This window comes from Mirounga angustirostris, unplaced genomic scaffold (assembly GCF_029215605.1).
Source record: "Mirounga angustirostris isolate CCGP_5_RB_7025 unplaced genomic scaffold, mMirAng1.0.hap1 SCAF_12, whole genome shotgun sequence".
Lineage (NCBI taxonomy): Eukaryota > Metazoa > Chordata > Mammalia > Carnivora > Phocidae > Mirounga > Mirounga angustirostris.
The window spans coordinates 6774271-6790732 of record NW_026991720.1 but is presented as its reverse complement, the minus strand read 5'-3'; the positions used below and the strand labels follow the sequence as shown (position 1 = coordinate 6790732).

The 16462-nt window shown below is 62.9% G+C and overlaps 1 protein-coding gene across 1 annotated transcript in view; it reads left to right on the top strand.

Moving 5' to 3' along the window:
- The first annotated feature begins 915 nt into the window (after positions 1-915).
- LOC123836067 (SCO-spondin-like) overlaps positions 916-16462 on the top strand; it is a 52387-nt gene continuing 36840 nt past the window's right edge. Inside the window, 48 exon segments of the mRNA XM_064575626.1 lie at positions 916-965; positions 1199-1357; positions 1992-2074; positions 2190-2369; positions 2626-2832; positions 2835-2869; positions 2967-3066; positions 4074-4232; positions 4321-4400; positions 4870-4904; positions 4906-5005; positions 5231-5402; positions 5590-5619; positions 5622-5791; positions 5793-5830; positions 6123-6267; positions 7058-7136; positions 7139-7171; positions 7257-7432; positions 7516-7743; positions 7933-8098; positions 8317-8551; positions 9306-9495; positions 9638-9732; positions 9917-10173; positions 10502-10636; positions 11311-11418; positions 11421-11506; positions 11635-11762; positions 11848-11957; positions 12251-12346; positions 12349-12393; positions 12543-12636; positions 12726-12895; positions 13051-13197; positions 13200-13310; positions 13507-13728; positions 14179-14187; positions 14190-14402; positions 14405-14413; positions 15209-15300; positions 15396-15409; positions 15411-15607; positions 15740-15892; positions 16010-16150; positions 16240-16293; positions 16296-16322; positions 16325-16420. Coding sequence (XP_064431696.1) covers positions 916-965; positions 1199-1357; positions 1992-2074; positions 2190-2369; positions 2626-2832; positions 2835-2869; positions 2967-3066; positions 4074-4232; positions 4321-4400; positions 4870-4904; positions 4906-5005; positions 5231-5402; positions 5590-5619; positions 5622-5791; positions 5793-5830; positions 6123-6267; positions 7058-7136; positions 7139-7171; positions 7257-7432; positions 7516-7743; positions 7933-8098; positions 8317-8551; positions 9306-9495; positions 9638-9732; positions 9917-10173; positions 10502-10636; positions 11311-11418; positions 11421-11506; positions 11635-11762; positions 11848-11957; positions 12251-12346; positions 12349-12393; positions 12543-12636; positions 12726-12895; positions 13051-13197; positions 13200-13310; positions 13507-13728; positions 14179-14187; positions 14190-14402; positions 14405-14413; positions 15209-15300; positions 15396-15409; positions 15411-15607; positions 15740-15892; positions 16010-16150; positions 16240-16293; positions 16296-16322; positions 16325-16420 — 5659 coding nt within the window.

Here is a 16462-nt window from a genome sequence, read left to right as displayed (position 1 = left end):
GAAGTTTAGGGCTAGAAGACCATATCAGTCATTTGGCACAATAACTTAACCATTTTGTGGGGTCCTAGTTCCTCTTGAGAATGTAATAACAGTTATGGAACTATCCTCAGGGAAATGTGTACACACAATTTCTTTTTTTTTTTTTTTTAGATTTATTTATTTGAGAGAGAGAGAGCAGGTGCGGGGGGGGAGGGGCAGAGGGAGAGAAAGAGAATCTTAAGTAGACTCCACGCTGAATATGGAGCCCTAACATAGGGCCTGATCCCACCACCCGGAGATCATGACCTGAGCCGAAATCAAGAGTCCGACGCTTAACCAATTGATCCAGGCGCCCCTGCACACACACAATTTCAAAGTGGAGCCCCTGAGTCACCCCCAAGCATCCCTGGGAAGCCCCTAAATTTTTTACTAGCAAGGAAACTGAGGCTCACAAAGAGAAGGTGCCTTGTCTGGAGTCCACCTTAATTTATGGCACAGGCTGAGGGTGGAAAATATCAGAGGCTCAGGGTGTCTGGCTGTGGCCTGGACCACATGCACCCCCCCGCTGAGCGCACAGACAGGAGTAAGCGCTCGTGCAAGCACACACACACACACACACACACACACGAGGGGCAGGAAGGGGACTGTTTCCAGGAGAGCGGGCCTCTGAGGGGATTGTGCCGTGTGCAGGCAGGTCCAGTCTGGTTCCGAGCAGCTGGTGCCCTGGGGCATGGGGCTGAGATAAAGCCTCCCCAGCCCCATGGGCCTCGTTCTAGCTGTCTGGCTGCCTTGGACGCATTGAAGCCTGGCTGCTGGAGACTGCAGTGTGGGACGGGGGGGGGGCCAGCACTGGCCTTTCGGCTCACCTGCCGCAGCAGTGCCTTCCCCAAACCCAAGGCTCACAGCCCCCCAAAGGTGACCTGGGCGGGGAGCACCATGCTGCTTCCTGCCCTCCTCTTTGGGATGGCATGGGCACTGGCTAACGGGTAAGCAGCCCAGCCTGGGGCCCCTCTCACTAAGATCCTCTGCTCCCACCTCACGAACAGGACCCTCTGGGGCAGCCAGGCGCCCTCCTATGCTTCTTGCTCCCAACCAGCCTCCTCTTCAGTTCACTAACCCTTCCCTGGGAGGGGCTCTTTGGGGAGTGGGACCACAGGACAGGGCTTCTTGGCAATAGAGGGGCTGGTGACTGTAGCTGTCATTCCCCATCTGCGGGCAGGCGGTGGTGTGAACATACGCAAACCTTCCTGGTGGAGGAGGAAGTTGTCCCCCACCAGGAGGACCTGGTGCCCTGCACCAGCCTCTACTATTACCAGCGCCTGGGCTGGCAGCTGGACCTGTCCTGGAGTGGACGTGCTGGGCTCTGTCCCATCTACAAGTGAGTGAGGGTCGGCGCCTGGGGTAGCTGCTGAGCAGGAGAGAGCAATGGAGCCAACATTCTGGGGGGAAGGTGAACTGGGTGGTGTCCTGGAGAAGCAGGCGTTTGGAAAGTAGGTCTGGCTGGGTTCAAGAAGAGTCAGGGGTGTGGGGTTGGGGACAGGCGGCACAGGGAGCAGGCAGTGCGGGGAGAGGTACGATGTCTGCTCCCTGTGCCTCCCCTCCAGTCTGCCTTCCCAACATCATTCTCACTTTGCACAAGGGGAAATTAAGACCTGGAAGAGATGGGACGCCTGGGTGGCTCAGTCGTTTAAGCGTCTACTTTCGGCTCAGGTCATGATCCCAGGGTCCTGGAATCGAGTCCTGCGTCGGGCTCCCTGCTCAGTGGAGAGCCTGCTTCTCCCTCTGCCTGCCGCTCCCCCTGCTTGTGCTCTCTCTGACAAATAAATAAAATCTTAAAAAAAAAAAACCACCAAAAATATATTAAGAAAAAAAGAACTGGAAGGGAAATTACATGAGAGAGTCACTCAGAGAATAGATGACTAGATTGAATGTCCCGGACCATTCTCAGGGACAGGGACGGGGCTGGGCTGAACACTAACATCTTCTCTCTGCTGCCCTTTCGGTGGACCCAGGCCCCCAGAAACCCGGCTCACTGCAAGGAACCGGACAGTGAGGGCTTGCTGTCCAGGCTGCGGGGGCAGCCACTGCACCCTGGGTAAGCACCTGCTATTAGCCCAGATCTGTGGTTTCGTGGAGGCTTCCCCGGGGAGAGAAGCTGGGTCCAGGCTGACTGTCTGGGTCGCCCCATTCTCTCCCTCCACTCGCCACAGCCCTTGCAGAGGCCAGCCCTGGGGGCCGCTGCTTTGCCACTCAGCAGTGCCAGCAGCAGGCGGGCTCAGCTAATGCTTCTGCAGGAAGCCTGGAGGAGTGCTGTGCTTGGCCCTGCGGACAGAGCTGGCGGGAGGGCAGCTCCCAGGCCGGCCTCAGCTGCTCCAGCCGACCCCTCCCAGGTGGGTCTGCAGCCCTGGCCATCACTTTCTCCCCCTGCCCAGGCACTGCCACATAGAATCCTTGAGCTCTGGGCCTTCCTGCAGGGCCCATGCCCATTCCCTTGCGCTCTCGGATGAGTCACCTCCCATCCCTCCTGCCTCCAGAGTGACCATTCATTCACTCTCCACCTGCCTCCTGCTCTGGGGGAAGCCCCGTGGCCTCATGCTCCACCCTCCTGCCTTCACACTCAGCTCACAGTTGGTGTATCTCCTCCAGGCAGCACTCCCTCTCCAGCCGTCCTGCAGCCCCTGGCAGGGGCCGTGGCCTAGTTCTGGAGCCAGCGCCAGCGGCCCTCGGCCACCTGTGCCACCTGGGCGGGCTTCCACTACCGGACCTTTGATGGGCGCCACTACCACTTCCCGGGCCGCTGGGCTTACCTGCTGGCGGGCGCCGCTGATGCCACCTGGGCCGTCCACCTCACGCCCCGGGGCACTGCCCCCAGCCTGGGCACTGTCAGCTGGTGAGGAAGGGAGGTGGGGAAGGACACAGGAAGGGAGCTGCACAGGGGGAGGAGGTGAGCCGCTGAACACCTCTTCCACTCTGTGTCTCCCCGCAAGGCCCGAGTAATGATGGGACCCGAGGAGGTGCTGATCCAGGGCAAAAATGTCTCTGTGAACGGGAAGCTGGTACCTGATGGGGAGTCTCAGCTGCTCCACGGTACTGTAGGCAGCAGGAGACTTCCCAGGGCCCCATTTGTTCCTCGGGGACAGCCTGCCTACCCCCGGGGGCAGGGGGCAGGGGACAGCAGAAGGGGCAGCTGAGTGGGAGACTGCTGTCCCGCCCCCCACTGCGATTGGGGGGTATTTGGAAATGAGGAGCCTGCTGAGGAGCCAGGAGGTCATGGACCTAGTCTCCAGGTTGACTCCTGCAAGCCAGCCCCGCTCATCCCCTCACAGTGTGGCTTGGGGCAAGTCCCTTACTAAGCCCTCTGAGTATCAGGATGCCTGGCCGGCTCAGTCGGTAAAGCAAGGGACTCTTGATCTCAGGGTTGTGAGTTTGAGCCCCACGTTGGGTGAGGAGATTACTTAAAAATAAAATCTTTAAGGGGTGCCTGGGTGGCTCAGTTGGTTAAGCCTCTGACTCTTGATTTCAGCTCAGGTCATGATCTTGGGTTCATGAGATGGAGCCCGGTGCCAGGCTTTAAGCTTAGCAGGGAGTCTGCTTGGGATTCTCTCCCTCCCCCTCTCCCTCTGCCCTGTCCCCTGCTTGTGTAATCTCTCTCTCGCTCAGATAAATAAATCCTTTAATAAAATCTTTAAAAAAAAACCCCAAACCCACAACAAACCTCTTTCCCCACCTGCCTCTCAGTGCTGGGAAGTAGGGCTTTTGTGCTATTAGGTGGGACCCTGACTTACTAGAGCTTTTTTCCCGGTCTTCGGTCCATGAAGTGAGGTGGGGGTGGGGTTGTGTGTGTGCGTGCTCACAAGAGCTTTGTAGTTTACTTATTTCTTGGAGTTACTTGCTCAAGAGAGCATCTGTAGTGTCCACGAACTTCTCAAAGAGCGCTCTGATGGGAAAACCAGTTGTTTCTCCTTTAAAGAGTATGAAGTGCAGAATTCTCTAGAATTGTCAAAATTCCATCTCCTCTCCTTCCCTGAGCAGTCTGCGCCTTGATGTGATGGTGGGAGGGGTGGGAAGTGTGACTCCTGCCTTCTCCTGCCCAGGGCTGAGCCTGCAGTGGCAAGGGGACTGGCTGGTGCTGTCAGGGGGCCTGGGGGTCATTGTGCGCCTGGACAGGTCCAGTTCGGTCTCCGTTTCTGTGGACTCTGAGCTCCAGGGACAAACTCAAGGTCTCTGTGGAGTCTACAATGGCCAGCCTGAGGGTAAGTGGGCATGACTCGGTTGCTGGTATAGGAGGTAAGGAAAGACTGGAGAGCCCAGACAGGGCACCTCTGCCTCACCCTTCCCCAGATGACTTCCTGGAGCCCGGAGGGAGACTGGTTGTGTTAGCTGCCACCTTTGGGAATTCCTGGAGGCTCCCTGACTCCGAGGTGAGACTACAGCCCCCAGGGAGCCCAGGCTCAGTGCCCTGCTCCTGGTTGCTCCCCAGCTCCTGGCTTCTGTGATACCTCCAAGCCTCTGTTCTCTGTCTTCATCACTGGCCTTTTCCCTGGAACAGGGCTTGGCCCTCTCCCAGACCCTTGGTGGGGGGCAGGCTCAGGGTCCCATGGACTTCAAGTGGTGAACTGACCACCCAGGGGACACACTCAGCAACCTGGTCACTGACCAGTTTGGGTTAACTAGCTAGTTATGAAACCTCCTGCCTGTGGGTTGATGTGATCCCAGCTCCCCCACCCCCTACCAGAGCTTACGACTGTGTTGCCCCCCAAAACCCCAGGTTGTCTGGGCTGGTGGCCATGACAGTGGGGACCTGAAGCAGCCATGAGGGTAGTGGCCACTTTCCTGGTGTCCTGGTTAATGTCCCTCCTCCCCCATTGACCTGAATTCAGTTGTCTCCAGCCTGGGTGTCTGGATTCAGTGGAGGCAGCCCAGGGCTGAGGACCCCCTGAGCGGCACAGAGGCAGGCACGGAGGCTGAAGCCCAGGATGTGTGCCACCAGCTGCTGGACAGTCCGTTCAGGGAATGCCATGCCCAGGCATGGGTGGGGGTGGAGGTGGTATCCACCACCAGAGGGGCGGGAAGGAGTGGGTGCTAGAGAGGTGCCAAACAGGGAATCTGGTCCTGTCGTTGCTTTGCATGAATGATCTCAGAGGTCCCTTCTAGTGCTCATTCTGTTTGATTCTAAGTCAGAGCATGATTGAGGCAAGAGGAGAGAGTGCTGGTGAGGCTGGTGGACTGAGGGGCTGTCCTTTCTCTGAAGGCTCCCCCTGCTGAGTACCACCAGGCCTGCCTCTTTGCCTACAGTTCTGGGGCCCCAGCAGGCAGTGGGCGAGAGGCCCGTCGGGAAGCCGTGTGCACCACCTTGGCCAGCTATGCCCAGGAGTGTGCCAAGCAGCATATCCATGTGGGCTGGAGGAAGCCGGGCTTCTGCGGTAGGGCTGGTGCCTGTCCCTCTTTGCATAGCCCCTGGTGTCCCCACCCTTTCTGACAGCAGCCCTGTGACCCTGGTTTCCTGAGCGCTGGGCCTCCTCGCACGCGCCCTCTCTTTGGGCTGCAGGCAAGCGAGGTCTGGCGGGAGGAGGGGGACCCTTGGACCTCAGCCCACTCCCGTGCCCACAGAGCGCCCGTGCCCTGGGGGCCAGCTGTACTCCCCTGCACCTCGGCTTGCCCAGCCAGCTGCTCAGCAGTGGGTGAAGGAGGGGAGGGGTCCTGCCGGGGAGCGTGCGTGAGCGGCTGCGAGTGCCCGCCGGGCCTCTTCTACCCTACGGCTTCTGGCTTCTTCTACGGCTGCCCCTGCTCCCACCGGCGCCGGCCCTACCCCTGGGGTAGGGGACACCGTGCGCCAGCTGTTCAACCCCTGGTGGGCCCGCGGGCCTCGCTGGCCCTTCGGCCGCGTGGTGCCCTCGGAGCCCTCCCTTCTGCTGTCTCCTCAACCTGCCTCCCCTTCCGGGGGCCCCTCACAAGGGACCTGTGACCTCTCCTGGCATAATTGATGGCCCTGCTTAGAGACCTAGCCAGTGACCTCCACCGGCTGACCTCCAGGCCTTGCAGCGTTACAGGGGTTGCTGGCGGAAGGAGGGCCCCGGGGCTGGCCGGGGGCAGGAGCTCGTGGGCTCCGAATCAGAGCGCGCTCCCGCCCCGTGTGCCCACAGCGTGTGCCAGGACGGCCGCTGGCTCTGCGCGCAGGCGCCGTGCCCAGCTGAGGGCGCGGTGGGCGGGGACGGGCATTACCTCACCTTCGATGGGCGGAGCTTCTCCTGCCGCGGCCGCCCGGGTGGCCGCTCCAGCCTGGTGCAGGTGGGTAGGGGGTTAACGCCGGGAGGAGGCCTCAGTGGCGCTCTGTAGGCGAGAGGTGACGGTCGGGAAACCTCTAAATAAATCAGTGAGAAACACACAGTCATTCCGGGAAAAGCTGAGAGAGGACCGACTCTGGAGGGAGGATGGCTTGCCGCAGACCCCGAAAACCTGCCCTTGGGGTCCTGGCCTCCGCCTTAGGTTCCCGTGATGTTCCCACCCTAGCCCAGGGGCACAAAGCAAAACCCATCCTCACAGTCCTTTCTCACAGTTCGGACTGGCTGGGCTTATCACAGGCTATTTCCTGCAAAACAACCCCAGGAGAAATCTGGGTTCTCCTTCCTCCCCAGCCCTCCCCCAATCAAGTTAGGTGACTTACCAAGTTCAGGTCCATAGACACAAACAGGTGTGGACATATGCCGCAGATTTAGCACGTGCGTGCCCAGAAACAGAGAGATGAGCATGCATACCTGCGGGGAAAAGGGAGAGCAGGCATCTTGCACCAACACGCACACACACGCGCGTGCACACACACCTCTACATACTTACACACGCATGCCTGTGCGCACACACACATAGAGATACTCACAAGTGCTAGCGCTTGCCAGGGTTAAGCCCTATACCTCACCGAGAGTGTGGCTGGCAAGAAGGTGCTCAGCACGTGCGTTGGGTGGGAGCTGCCTCCAGGTGGGTGCTGTAGGCGTCCTGTAGAGCAGGAGAGGGTGCAGAACAGACCCTGTTCTTGGGGTCTTCCCCACCTCCACTCTACCACATTCCTCACCATCTGCCCCAGGACTTGAAGGGGCAGTTGCTGATTGTGCTGGAGCATGGGGCCTGTGACACGGGGAACTGCCTCCACGCCATCTCTGTCTCTCTGGGGACACCCACATCCAGCTCAGAGACTCAGGTAGCCCTCTCCTGCGATGTGCTCCCCCCCAATCCTCATCAGCCCAGTCCCGCAGGGGTAGCCCCTCACAGGCCCTCTATTCCAGGGGCTGTACTCATCGATGGGCAGGATGTGGGCTTGCCGTGGCGTGGGCCTAAGGGCCTCAGTGTCTCTCGAGCCTCCTCCACCTTCCTACTGCTGCGCTGGCCTGGGGCCCAAGTCCTCTGGGGAGTGTCTGACCCCGCAACCTACATCACTCTGGACCCCCGCCATGCCCACCAGGTGTGCTGGGGGGCAGGCCAGTGGCTGGGCAAGGCCACGGTGGGCCCGGATTTGACTGTCCCATACCCACTCCTGTGGCCCAGGTGCAGGGTCTGTGTGGCACCTTCACCTGGAACCAGCAGGATGACTTCCTGACACCTGCTGGCGATGTGGAGACCAGCACTGCAGCCTTTGCTAGCAAGTTCCAGGTGGCAGGCGAGGGAAGCTGCCCCGCAGACGACAGCGCCCCACTTTCCCCCTGCGGCACCCACACTCAGCGCCACGTTTTTGCGGAGACAGCTTGTGCTGTCCTGCACGGCCCCACCTTCCAGGTAGCCAGATTGGGGGTGCTCCTGTTCGCACCTGTAAGATGGGGTCAACACCTGCTTTGCCCTCGCCCTGGGCTACTGGGAGGGCCCTGCTCCCTGCCGTGGCCCAGGAGGTGGCAGTGGGGACTGGAGGGAACAGGGCAATCTGTGGAGGGGGAGCCAACCCAATTTTTTCCTCCTCTCCCCCCTCAGGAATGCCAAGCGCTGGTGGACAGGGAGCCGTTCCACCTGCGCTGCTTGGCAGCTGTGAGCGGCTGTGCTCCTGGCAAGGACTGCCTGTGCCCTGTGCTCACTGCCTTTGCTCGTCCCCGTGCCCAGGAGGGTGCCCGGTCTCCCTGGAGGACCCGCACGCTCTGCCGTGAGTCGGCTCAGCCAGCCAGCCCCACCCCCAGGCTCCTCCTCCCAGCCCCTTCTGGCAAGAGCCCCGAGGGATCCAACAGCTCTGTAGCAGGGGAAGGTGCCCAGGAGGCCCTCGGACCTTGGCAGTTTGCTGGGCTTGCCTTGTTTCGGAATTCCAGAAGGGCGGGCCGAGCAACAGTAGTTATGCCCCTGACCTGCATGTGTCTCTGTGCCCAGCTGTCCCGTGTCCTGGGGGCCAGGAGTACCAGGAGTGTGTCCCAGCGTGTGGTCGAAACTGTGGGGAGCCAGAAGACTGTGGGGAGCTGGGCAGCTGTGTGGCTGGTTGTAACTGCCCCCCAGGACTGCTGTGGGACCCCAAGGGCGAGTGCGTGCCCCCCAGCTTGTGCTCCTGCCGGCTTGGAACTCATCGCTATGCCCCTGGCAGTGCCACCATGAAGGACTGCAACCGCTGGTGAGGGCGGTGGCCTTGGGGGGAGGCACAGAGCTTGGGGGTGAAGAGGTGGAGCTTAGAGAAAAGGGGCCGGGCTTGTAGCCCTGTGGGTTAGGGTGGGGCGACAGAGCACTCACAGCTTCGCCTCGTTGTGGAGCACTTCAGGCCTATAAAGCACTCTTGTACATCATCTTATGTAATTCTACCGCATTCTTACAATGACCTAGTAAAGTAGGAAGTGGAAGAATTGTTCCCGTTTTGCAGATGAGGAAACTGAGGCTCTAACAGGCCACACGGCTTGCAGAGTCACACAGCTGGTTAATGATGAAGGACTAGAACCCAGATCTCTGAATTCTGGTTGACTGTGGTCCAGAGGCTCTTCCAAGGGTTAGGGAGAAGTAAAGGCCAGTTCTGGACCTGTGGAGTCAGGGCCAATGGCCAGGGCTTGGTGGGTGAGGATGAGACTTCAGAGAATCCCTCTCCTACCTGGCTGGGAATGGGGTTCTTTGAGAACCTCAGAGCCCAGAGAATGGCCCCATTGGAGCTGGGGCAGGAAAGGGTGACCATGTCCATCCCGCATATGGCTGGCGCGGGGAGCAGCCCCACTTCCTGTGCTTGTAACTGAGGTGTGGGGGGTGAGATGCTCAGGTCTCCAGAGTCAACATTAGGGGCTTGGACCCCGTGGCTTCCTGAGACTCTCCCAGGCCAGACCAGAGGCGCCTGGAGGTGAGTCCTGCCTTGGGCCTGCCTCTTACCTGCCTCCCATCCTCGGCAGTGTCTGTCAGGAGAGGGGCCTCTGGAATTGCTCTGCTCACCGCTGTGGCCCCCAGCAGACATTCTGCCCCCGTGACCTTGTCTATGTCCCTGGTGCCTGCCTCCTCACGTGTGACAGCCCTGGTGCCAACCACTCCTGCCCCCCGGACAGCCCAGGGAGCTGTGTCTGTCCCCCAGGCACCGTGCTGCTGGTAAGTCTGGGAGGGGGCTGCACGAGGCACCGTGGCCCCTGCTCCACCCAGGGCACTGCCCTAGCCCCCCTGGGTGTCTGAAACGGTGGGTGGCGGGTCACTCAGCCCTCCAAGGTGCCCCTTTGTCCCGGCCTCTGCCCAGAACGAGCGCTGCGTGCCTCCTGAGCTCTGTCCCTGCCGTCACGGAGGGCAGTGGTATCCGCCCAACACTACCATCCAGGAGGACTGGAACATTCGGTATGCCTAGCGCCTTGAACTGGGATGAGGTGGGATATCCAGACTGGCCTGGGCAAGGGGAGCTCTCCAGGACTGCCCCACGCTGAGGGTCTGCTGCTTGGAACCTGGACAGCTACATCCCCTGGATACAGCTCTGGGTCTCCGTCCTCATGCCTCCCTCTCCCCGCCCCACCCCCACCCACAGCGTATGTCAGGCTCAGCAATGGCACCGCACGGGCCACCGGTGCGGCGGATGGTGCCAGGCATCGGGTGCCCCCCACTACGTCACCTTTGATGGGCTGGCTTTCACCTTCCCTGGAGCCTGCGAATATCTGCTGGTTCAAGAGGCCAGCGGCTGGTTCAGCGTCTCTGCCCAGAACCTGCCCTGTGGGGCCAGTGGGCTCACCTGCACCAAGGCGCTGACCGTGCAACTACAGAGCACTGTTGTGCATATGCTCAGAGGTGGCCGCCATGTGGCAGGATGGCACTGCCAGTGGGGAGGGGCACGCCGGCCGGCATCACACTGCTGCACGGGGGGCCAAGGCCTGGGCTCCCCCACTGCTCACCATCTGTGCAGTGGGGCTGGTGCCTCTCCTCTCTCCTCTTGGTTGGGAATCCTGATTCTGGAAGCCTCCAAGAAATTAAAGCCCAGAGAGGCCTAATGACTTGCCCAAGGTCACATAGCTGGAGAAGCAAAAGGAAGGTTGGAGGCAGGCTGGGGAGGGGTTCCTGGGGATCTGGGAGCCCTTCGACTCCAAGGCAGAGTCCGAACGCCTCTCTTCCTCCATAGGCCGGGCAGTGATGGTGAATGGTGTGAGCATAACGGGCCCCAAGGTCTGCGCAGGCCCTGGGCTGAGCCTGCTCCGTGCTGGTCTCTTCCTGCTGCTCACGACCCGCCTGGGCCTCAGCCTGCTCTGGGACGGAGGTCAGGCCCCCACCCCTGACCCATGCCCGCCTTAGCATCATGAGGCTGACCCCCCTCCCCCCCCCGACTCTTCCTCTTCCATACGAGTGGTGGGAGTTCCCAAATTATGTTTTTAATGTTATGTTTCTCTTCAATGTAAAAGCAATACCTCCTCACCAAAGAAACATTTAGAAAATACTCAGTTTGGGAAAGAAGAAATGAAAATAAACCTAACCTCCCACCACCCAAGCCCAAGCAGTTGGCATTTTAGAAATAACAGTTACTGAGAAATTGAGGAAAACCAGAGTAACCCCTGGCATGGGAAGGAGTTGTCTGGTCAGCACGGTGGGGCTGCCCTCTGAGCCTCCGGCCACCAAGGCCTCTGGGGCTGGTGGGTGTCCCAGTCTGTCTTGGAGCCTGGCTCCTGCCCGGAATCCAGCCTGCTGGAGAATTTCCCTGCTCCCCCTCACCTGGGTTTGGTTGGGAGAGTAGGCTCCCACTTTTGTCCTAGCCCCCCAAGGTGTATGTCTCTTATCATCGCCAATCAGCCTCCGCAAAAAACCAGGTGGTGGTACCAGGTGGTGGTCGAACAGGCCCACAGAATACCTGCCCTTGGTCTTCTCCCGCCCCTGGCCCTGAGGAAGGCCCATGGGGTCATTTCTCCACAATGCTGCCCCGCTGCCCTCCCTGCCCAGGCACCCGGGTCCTGGTGCAGCTGTCCCCACAGTTCCGTGGCCGTGTGTCTGGGCTGTGTGGAGATTTTGATGGAGATGCCAGTAACGACCTGCGGAGCCGCCAGGGCGTCCTGAGCCCACAGCGGAGCTGGCTGCCCACTCCTGGCACCTGAGTCCGCTCTGCCCCGAGCCAGGAGACCTGCCACACCCCTGCACCGTGAGCCCCGGCAGGCAGGGGGAAGGGCGTGGGGGCGGCTGCAGGAAACCTGCGGGGGGCGGGGGGGAGGATCCGGAGGCCGGCTGCTGCGGGTGGGGTCTGGCTGGCCCACGGTGCTGTGCCCGTAGGTGAACGCCCACCGGGCCAGCTGGGCCCGCGGCCGCCGCGGGGTGATGCTGCAGTCGCTCTTTGCCCGGTGCCACGCAGAGGTGCCTCCGCAGCAGCACTACGAGCGGTGTGTGCATGACGCGTGCGGGTGAGAGGGGCGAGCCGGGGACCGGGTGGGAATGGGGGCCAGGGGGTGGGGACGGCGTCCGGGGGCTGAACAATCCCTTGCACAGCTGCGATTCGGGGGGCGACTGTGAGTGTCTCTGCTCGGCCATTGCCACCTGCGCAGACGAGTGTGCCCGGCGTGGGCTCCCCGTGCGCTGGCACAGCCAGGAACTCTGCCGTGAGTGTGCCCTGCCCTTGGTCCCCAGTGCCCAATCCCACCGCGGATGTTCCTCCTGGCCTGCAAGCAAGCCATGTATCATTCAAGGGCAAATATGTGTGGTGGGCACCAAGCATGCCGAGCTTGCTTTCCCGTAGAACTTCCATGTTGCAAACAGCCTTGGGAGGGGCTCAGCAAGTCTCCACGTGCTCCCCGTGCCCTCCGTGTGTCTCATCTTGGGCTGCCTCGCCTGCTGCTGTTGCATCCTGGTGCCCTTGCACCACGGTGACCCAAGCTCTCTCCTCTCTCCCCAGCTCTGCAGTGTGAAGGGGGCCAGGTGTACGAGGCCTGTGGCCCCATGTGTCCCCCGACCTGCCATGACCGTGGTCCTGAGCCCGGGTGGCACTGCCAGGCTGTGTGGAGGGCTGCTTCTGCCCCGAGGGGACTCTGCTGCATGGTGGGTAGGGTCAGAATCCGCAGAGGGGAGGCAGCGGCGGGCGGGGGAGGGGGGGGGACGGGGAGGAGAGCCGCAAGGCCACGGTGACAGGGCTGGCACTAGGGGCCGCTGTGCCCCTTTTGCTCCAGTCCTGCCCTCTGTGACCCCAGGAGGAGTCTGCTTAGAACCAGCTTCCTGCCCCTGTGAGTCAGGGGGCAGCTTCTTCCTGCTGGGGACTGTGCTGCAGAAGGACTGTGGGAACTGGTGAGTGGGGGGGGGTCCTGGGGAGCCCCCCTACCCCCGGGCTGGCAAAGCCCAGCGCTGTGACTGATCCCAGGATGCTGTGCGCTCAGCACATGCCAGGAAAGCCAGTGGCTCTGCGAGAGCGACACTACCCGCTGTGAGGAGCTGGAGCCTGGCTGTGCGGAGGGAGAGGCCCCATGCCGGGACAGTGGGCACTGTGTGCCCCACAGGTGGCCTTGTGACAACCAGGATGACTGTGGCGATGGCTCAGACGAGGAGGGTGAGTGTCCTTGCCTGGCTGGGGCAGTGGCTGAGTGACGGTCAGTCCTCGAACGCGTCGCTACAGCGTGTCCTGAGCTGCTCCTCACAGTGGCAGCAGTTAGGGCTGGTGGGCAGGGCTGTTCTGGTCTTTCCGGCGTCGGGGGGCTCCTCTAGGACCCTTTGTCATCCCTACCCTGCCTGCTTGCCCCATGCCAGGCTGTGGGGAGGGGCAGATGTTTTGCCGCTCTGGCCACTGCCTGCCCCTGGCCCTGCTCTGTGACGGGCAGGACGACTGTGGAGACGGGACGGACGAGCAGGGCTGCCATGCCCCCACGACACGCTGGCTTGCACTGATGGGCGCTGCCTGCCCCCCGCCCTGCTCTGTGACGGGCATCCCGACTGTCCGGACGCCGCTGACGAGGAGGCCTGTCTGGGTGGGTGGGCTAGCTCAGGACTCCAGTCCACCAGGCAGCCCCTCCCACTGAGCCCCAACCTTCCTGCCTCCCCTCCGTCACCAGTTCAGGTTCCTGCTAGGAAGCTCGCACCCGCAGGTGTGTGAATGGGGGCACCCCAAACAGCCAGCTTAAGGGCCAGTGCCTTGGGACCAGCTCCCGCTTTCTCCCGCTGCAGGGCAGCTGAACTGCTCTCCTGGGGAGCTGTCCTGCGTTGATGGCACCTGCGTGGGGGCCGTCCTGCTGTGTGACAGAATCTGGGACTGCCCGGATGGAGCCGACGAGGGACCCGGGCACTGCCCCTTCCCTTCGCTGCCCACTCCCCCAGCGGGCACTGTGCCTGGCCCTTCCGCGGGCTTTGGGGCGACTGCACCAACTCCCCGGGCCAGCGCCAGCCCCGGTGAGTGTCCTGGAGGAAAAGGGATGAGAGAGCTGGAATCCGGAGGCCTGGGAAAGAGGGGTGGGGAGAGCATCTCAGAGGGAGGCACTGGGGCAGGTGCTGGGGGTGAGGAGCGGGCACAGACCCAGCCTCCTGAAAGGGGTTTGAGAGGGCCTGGAAGAGTCCCCGTCTTACTTCTTGACATCCGAGGCGCTCCCACTGACATGAGGGGATTGGGGTGCTCAATGCAATTCCTGGGCGAGGGGAGAGCTTTTGGGAAGCCAGTGGGGGGGGGAGGCGGCGAAATGCGGGAGCGCCTGGACGTGGGGAGGGGCTGGAGGTGGGGGAAGTCCGGCCGCAGGAGAGGGGCCGGCAGGGCCGGCGCGGGGAGGCGGGCGGCGGAGGCGGAGGGGCCGGGCGGCCCGGGCAGCCCGCTCCCCACGCCCGGTCTAGCGCGGGTGCCCGTCGCAGCGCCGCCCTGCGCCCCCTCGAATTCCCGTGCGGCTGCGGCGAGTGCGCGCCCCGGGGCTGGCGCTGCGACCGCGAGGAGGACTGCGCCGACGGCGGCGACGAGCACGGCTGCGGCCCGCCCTGCGCCCCGCACCCCGCGCCCTGCGCCCGCGGCCCGCACTGCGTGGCCCCCGCGCAGCTGTGCGACGGCGTGCCGCACTGCCCCGACGGCTCGGACGAGGGCCCGCCGCCTGCGGTGAGAGCCCGGCCGCCGCGCAGCCGCCGGGGCCCCGTCTCTCCCCACCCCCGGCCCCAGCCGCGCGCCTGCCACCCCGAGTGCCGCTTAGGTCTGCGGCCTCAGAGCCTCCTTTGATCGTTTTCACGAAACTCTCTTTGAAGATCTTTGCCCTCCCACCCAGGCCCAGGGGAGAGAAGAAAGGGGCTTTTGTCTGCCCACATTTGGGCAAGAAGGGATAAGAGAGCGGGCAGCGGCTCTGCAGGCACGGGAAGTGAGCCTGTTTGGAGGGCTAGCCCTCCAGCTCCACCCCCCCAGACCCGGGCGTTCCCTTTGTGCCCCTGCGAAGCAGCCCTTCCTGTCCCGGCCACCGGTCCCTGGGTGGAGGGGGCAGCTGTCCACGGCTCCGACTCCTCCCCAGGTCTGCCTGACCCTCCTGGACCCCTCCCAAAGGTGGTTTTGAGCTAGGTTCAGGTTCAGTGTTGGCTCTGCCTCCTGCTTGCCCTCCCCTGCTTTGGTTCCCCCCTGCCGGCCCCTCTGCAGAGAGTGGGAGGGAGACGCAGGGGCTCAACGGGACACTCCTCTGGTGCCCACAGGCTCCCCGCCCCCCCCCCCAGCCGCCCCCTGTGGTTTGGCTCCCCAGCTGTGCCTGAGCCCTGAGCAGCTCTGTGATGGGATCGCTGACTGTTCCCAGGGCGAGGATGAGCTGGGCTGTGGGAGGGACACTGCTCCCCTGACGGAGGCCAAGGCTGCTGGTGGGGGGGGGGGGGTGAGCAGTTCTCACTCCTGGTCTGTTTTCTCTTCCCTTCCCCTCAGAGGGGATGACAGCCCCAGGAGGCCCCAACGGGACCAGGGCTCCCTGCCCGGAATACTCCTGCCCTGATGGCCTCTGCATCAGTTTCCAGCTGGTGAGGGGGCGGGGAGGGGGAGAGTGGGTGACGCAGGAAACAGAGCCATTGTGCCACCCAACTCGAGAGGAACCTTGCTCCCGTTCCCTCCCCAGGTTTGTGACGGGCCCGGAGCTAGGGCCTTCCCCAGAAGAGCAGGGCTGTGGGGCCTGGGGCACCTGGAACTCGTGGGGGCCGTGCAGCCGGACGTGGGGGCCTGGGGTGCAGGGCCGGAGCCGCCACTGCTCCCCACCGGGTCTCCCCATGCTGCAGCACTGCCCAGGCCCCAAGCACCAGACTCAGGCCTGCTTCACGGCCGCCTGCCCAGGTGAGGGGCCTGGGGTGCCTGGGAGGGCCAGCGGGGCAGGTGGAGGCCCAGAGAGAGCAAGGGAGAGGAAGGCCACAGGGCTCACAGCCTGGCCTCACGCCCACCAACGCATCCTGCCCCTCCTGCTCACAGTGGGTGGCGAATGGACCTTCTGGTCTCCCTGGTCCCTGTGCGCTGAGCCATGCATGGGCACCATGACCCGTCAGCGACAGTGCCACCCTCCCCAGAATGGGGGCCGGACCTGTGCCATGCTGCCCGGGGGCCCTCCCACCACCCGCCAGACCAGTGAGTGCCAGGAAGGGGGGGCACAGCTGGGAGGAGGGTGTGGTGGGCTTGCTGGTGGGTGGCTTGTGTCTGCAGGGGACCCACCTTTCCCAGACTCTGGTTCTGATTTTCTCTCAGGGCCCTGCCCTCAGGATGGCTGCCCCAGTGCCACCTGCTCTGGGCAGCTGGTGTTCTGGCCCTGTGCCCCCTGCCCCCTGACTTGTGCTGAAATCTCTGGTCAGGCTGTGTGCGCGGCTAACCAGACCTGCAGTGGCCCAGGTAAGGGGGGCTCTGGGCCCGGGGGGTGGCAGGTGTGTCTGCGGAGGTGGAGCTCTCTGCAGGGAAGCCTCACCCTGGGCCTCCCCCAGGCTGCTGGTGCCCTGCAGGCCAGGTGCTGGGCAGCGAGGGGCGGGGCGTGTGGCCCGGCAGTGCCCCTGCCTGCTGGATGACAAGTGGAGTGGTCCGGGCAGCGCATCGAGGCCGACTGCCAGCTCTGCACCTGCCAAGATGGGTGGCCTCAGCGCTGTCGGCCCGACCCTGGCTGTGCCGGTGAGGCCCTGCCCTTGGCCTTTCCCCGGGGCCTCCCTCGTC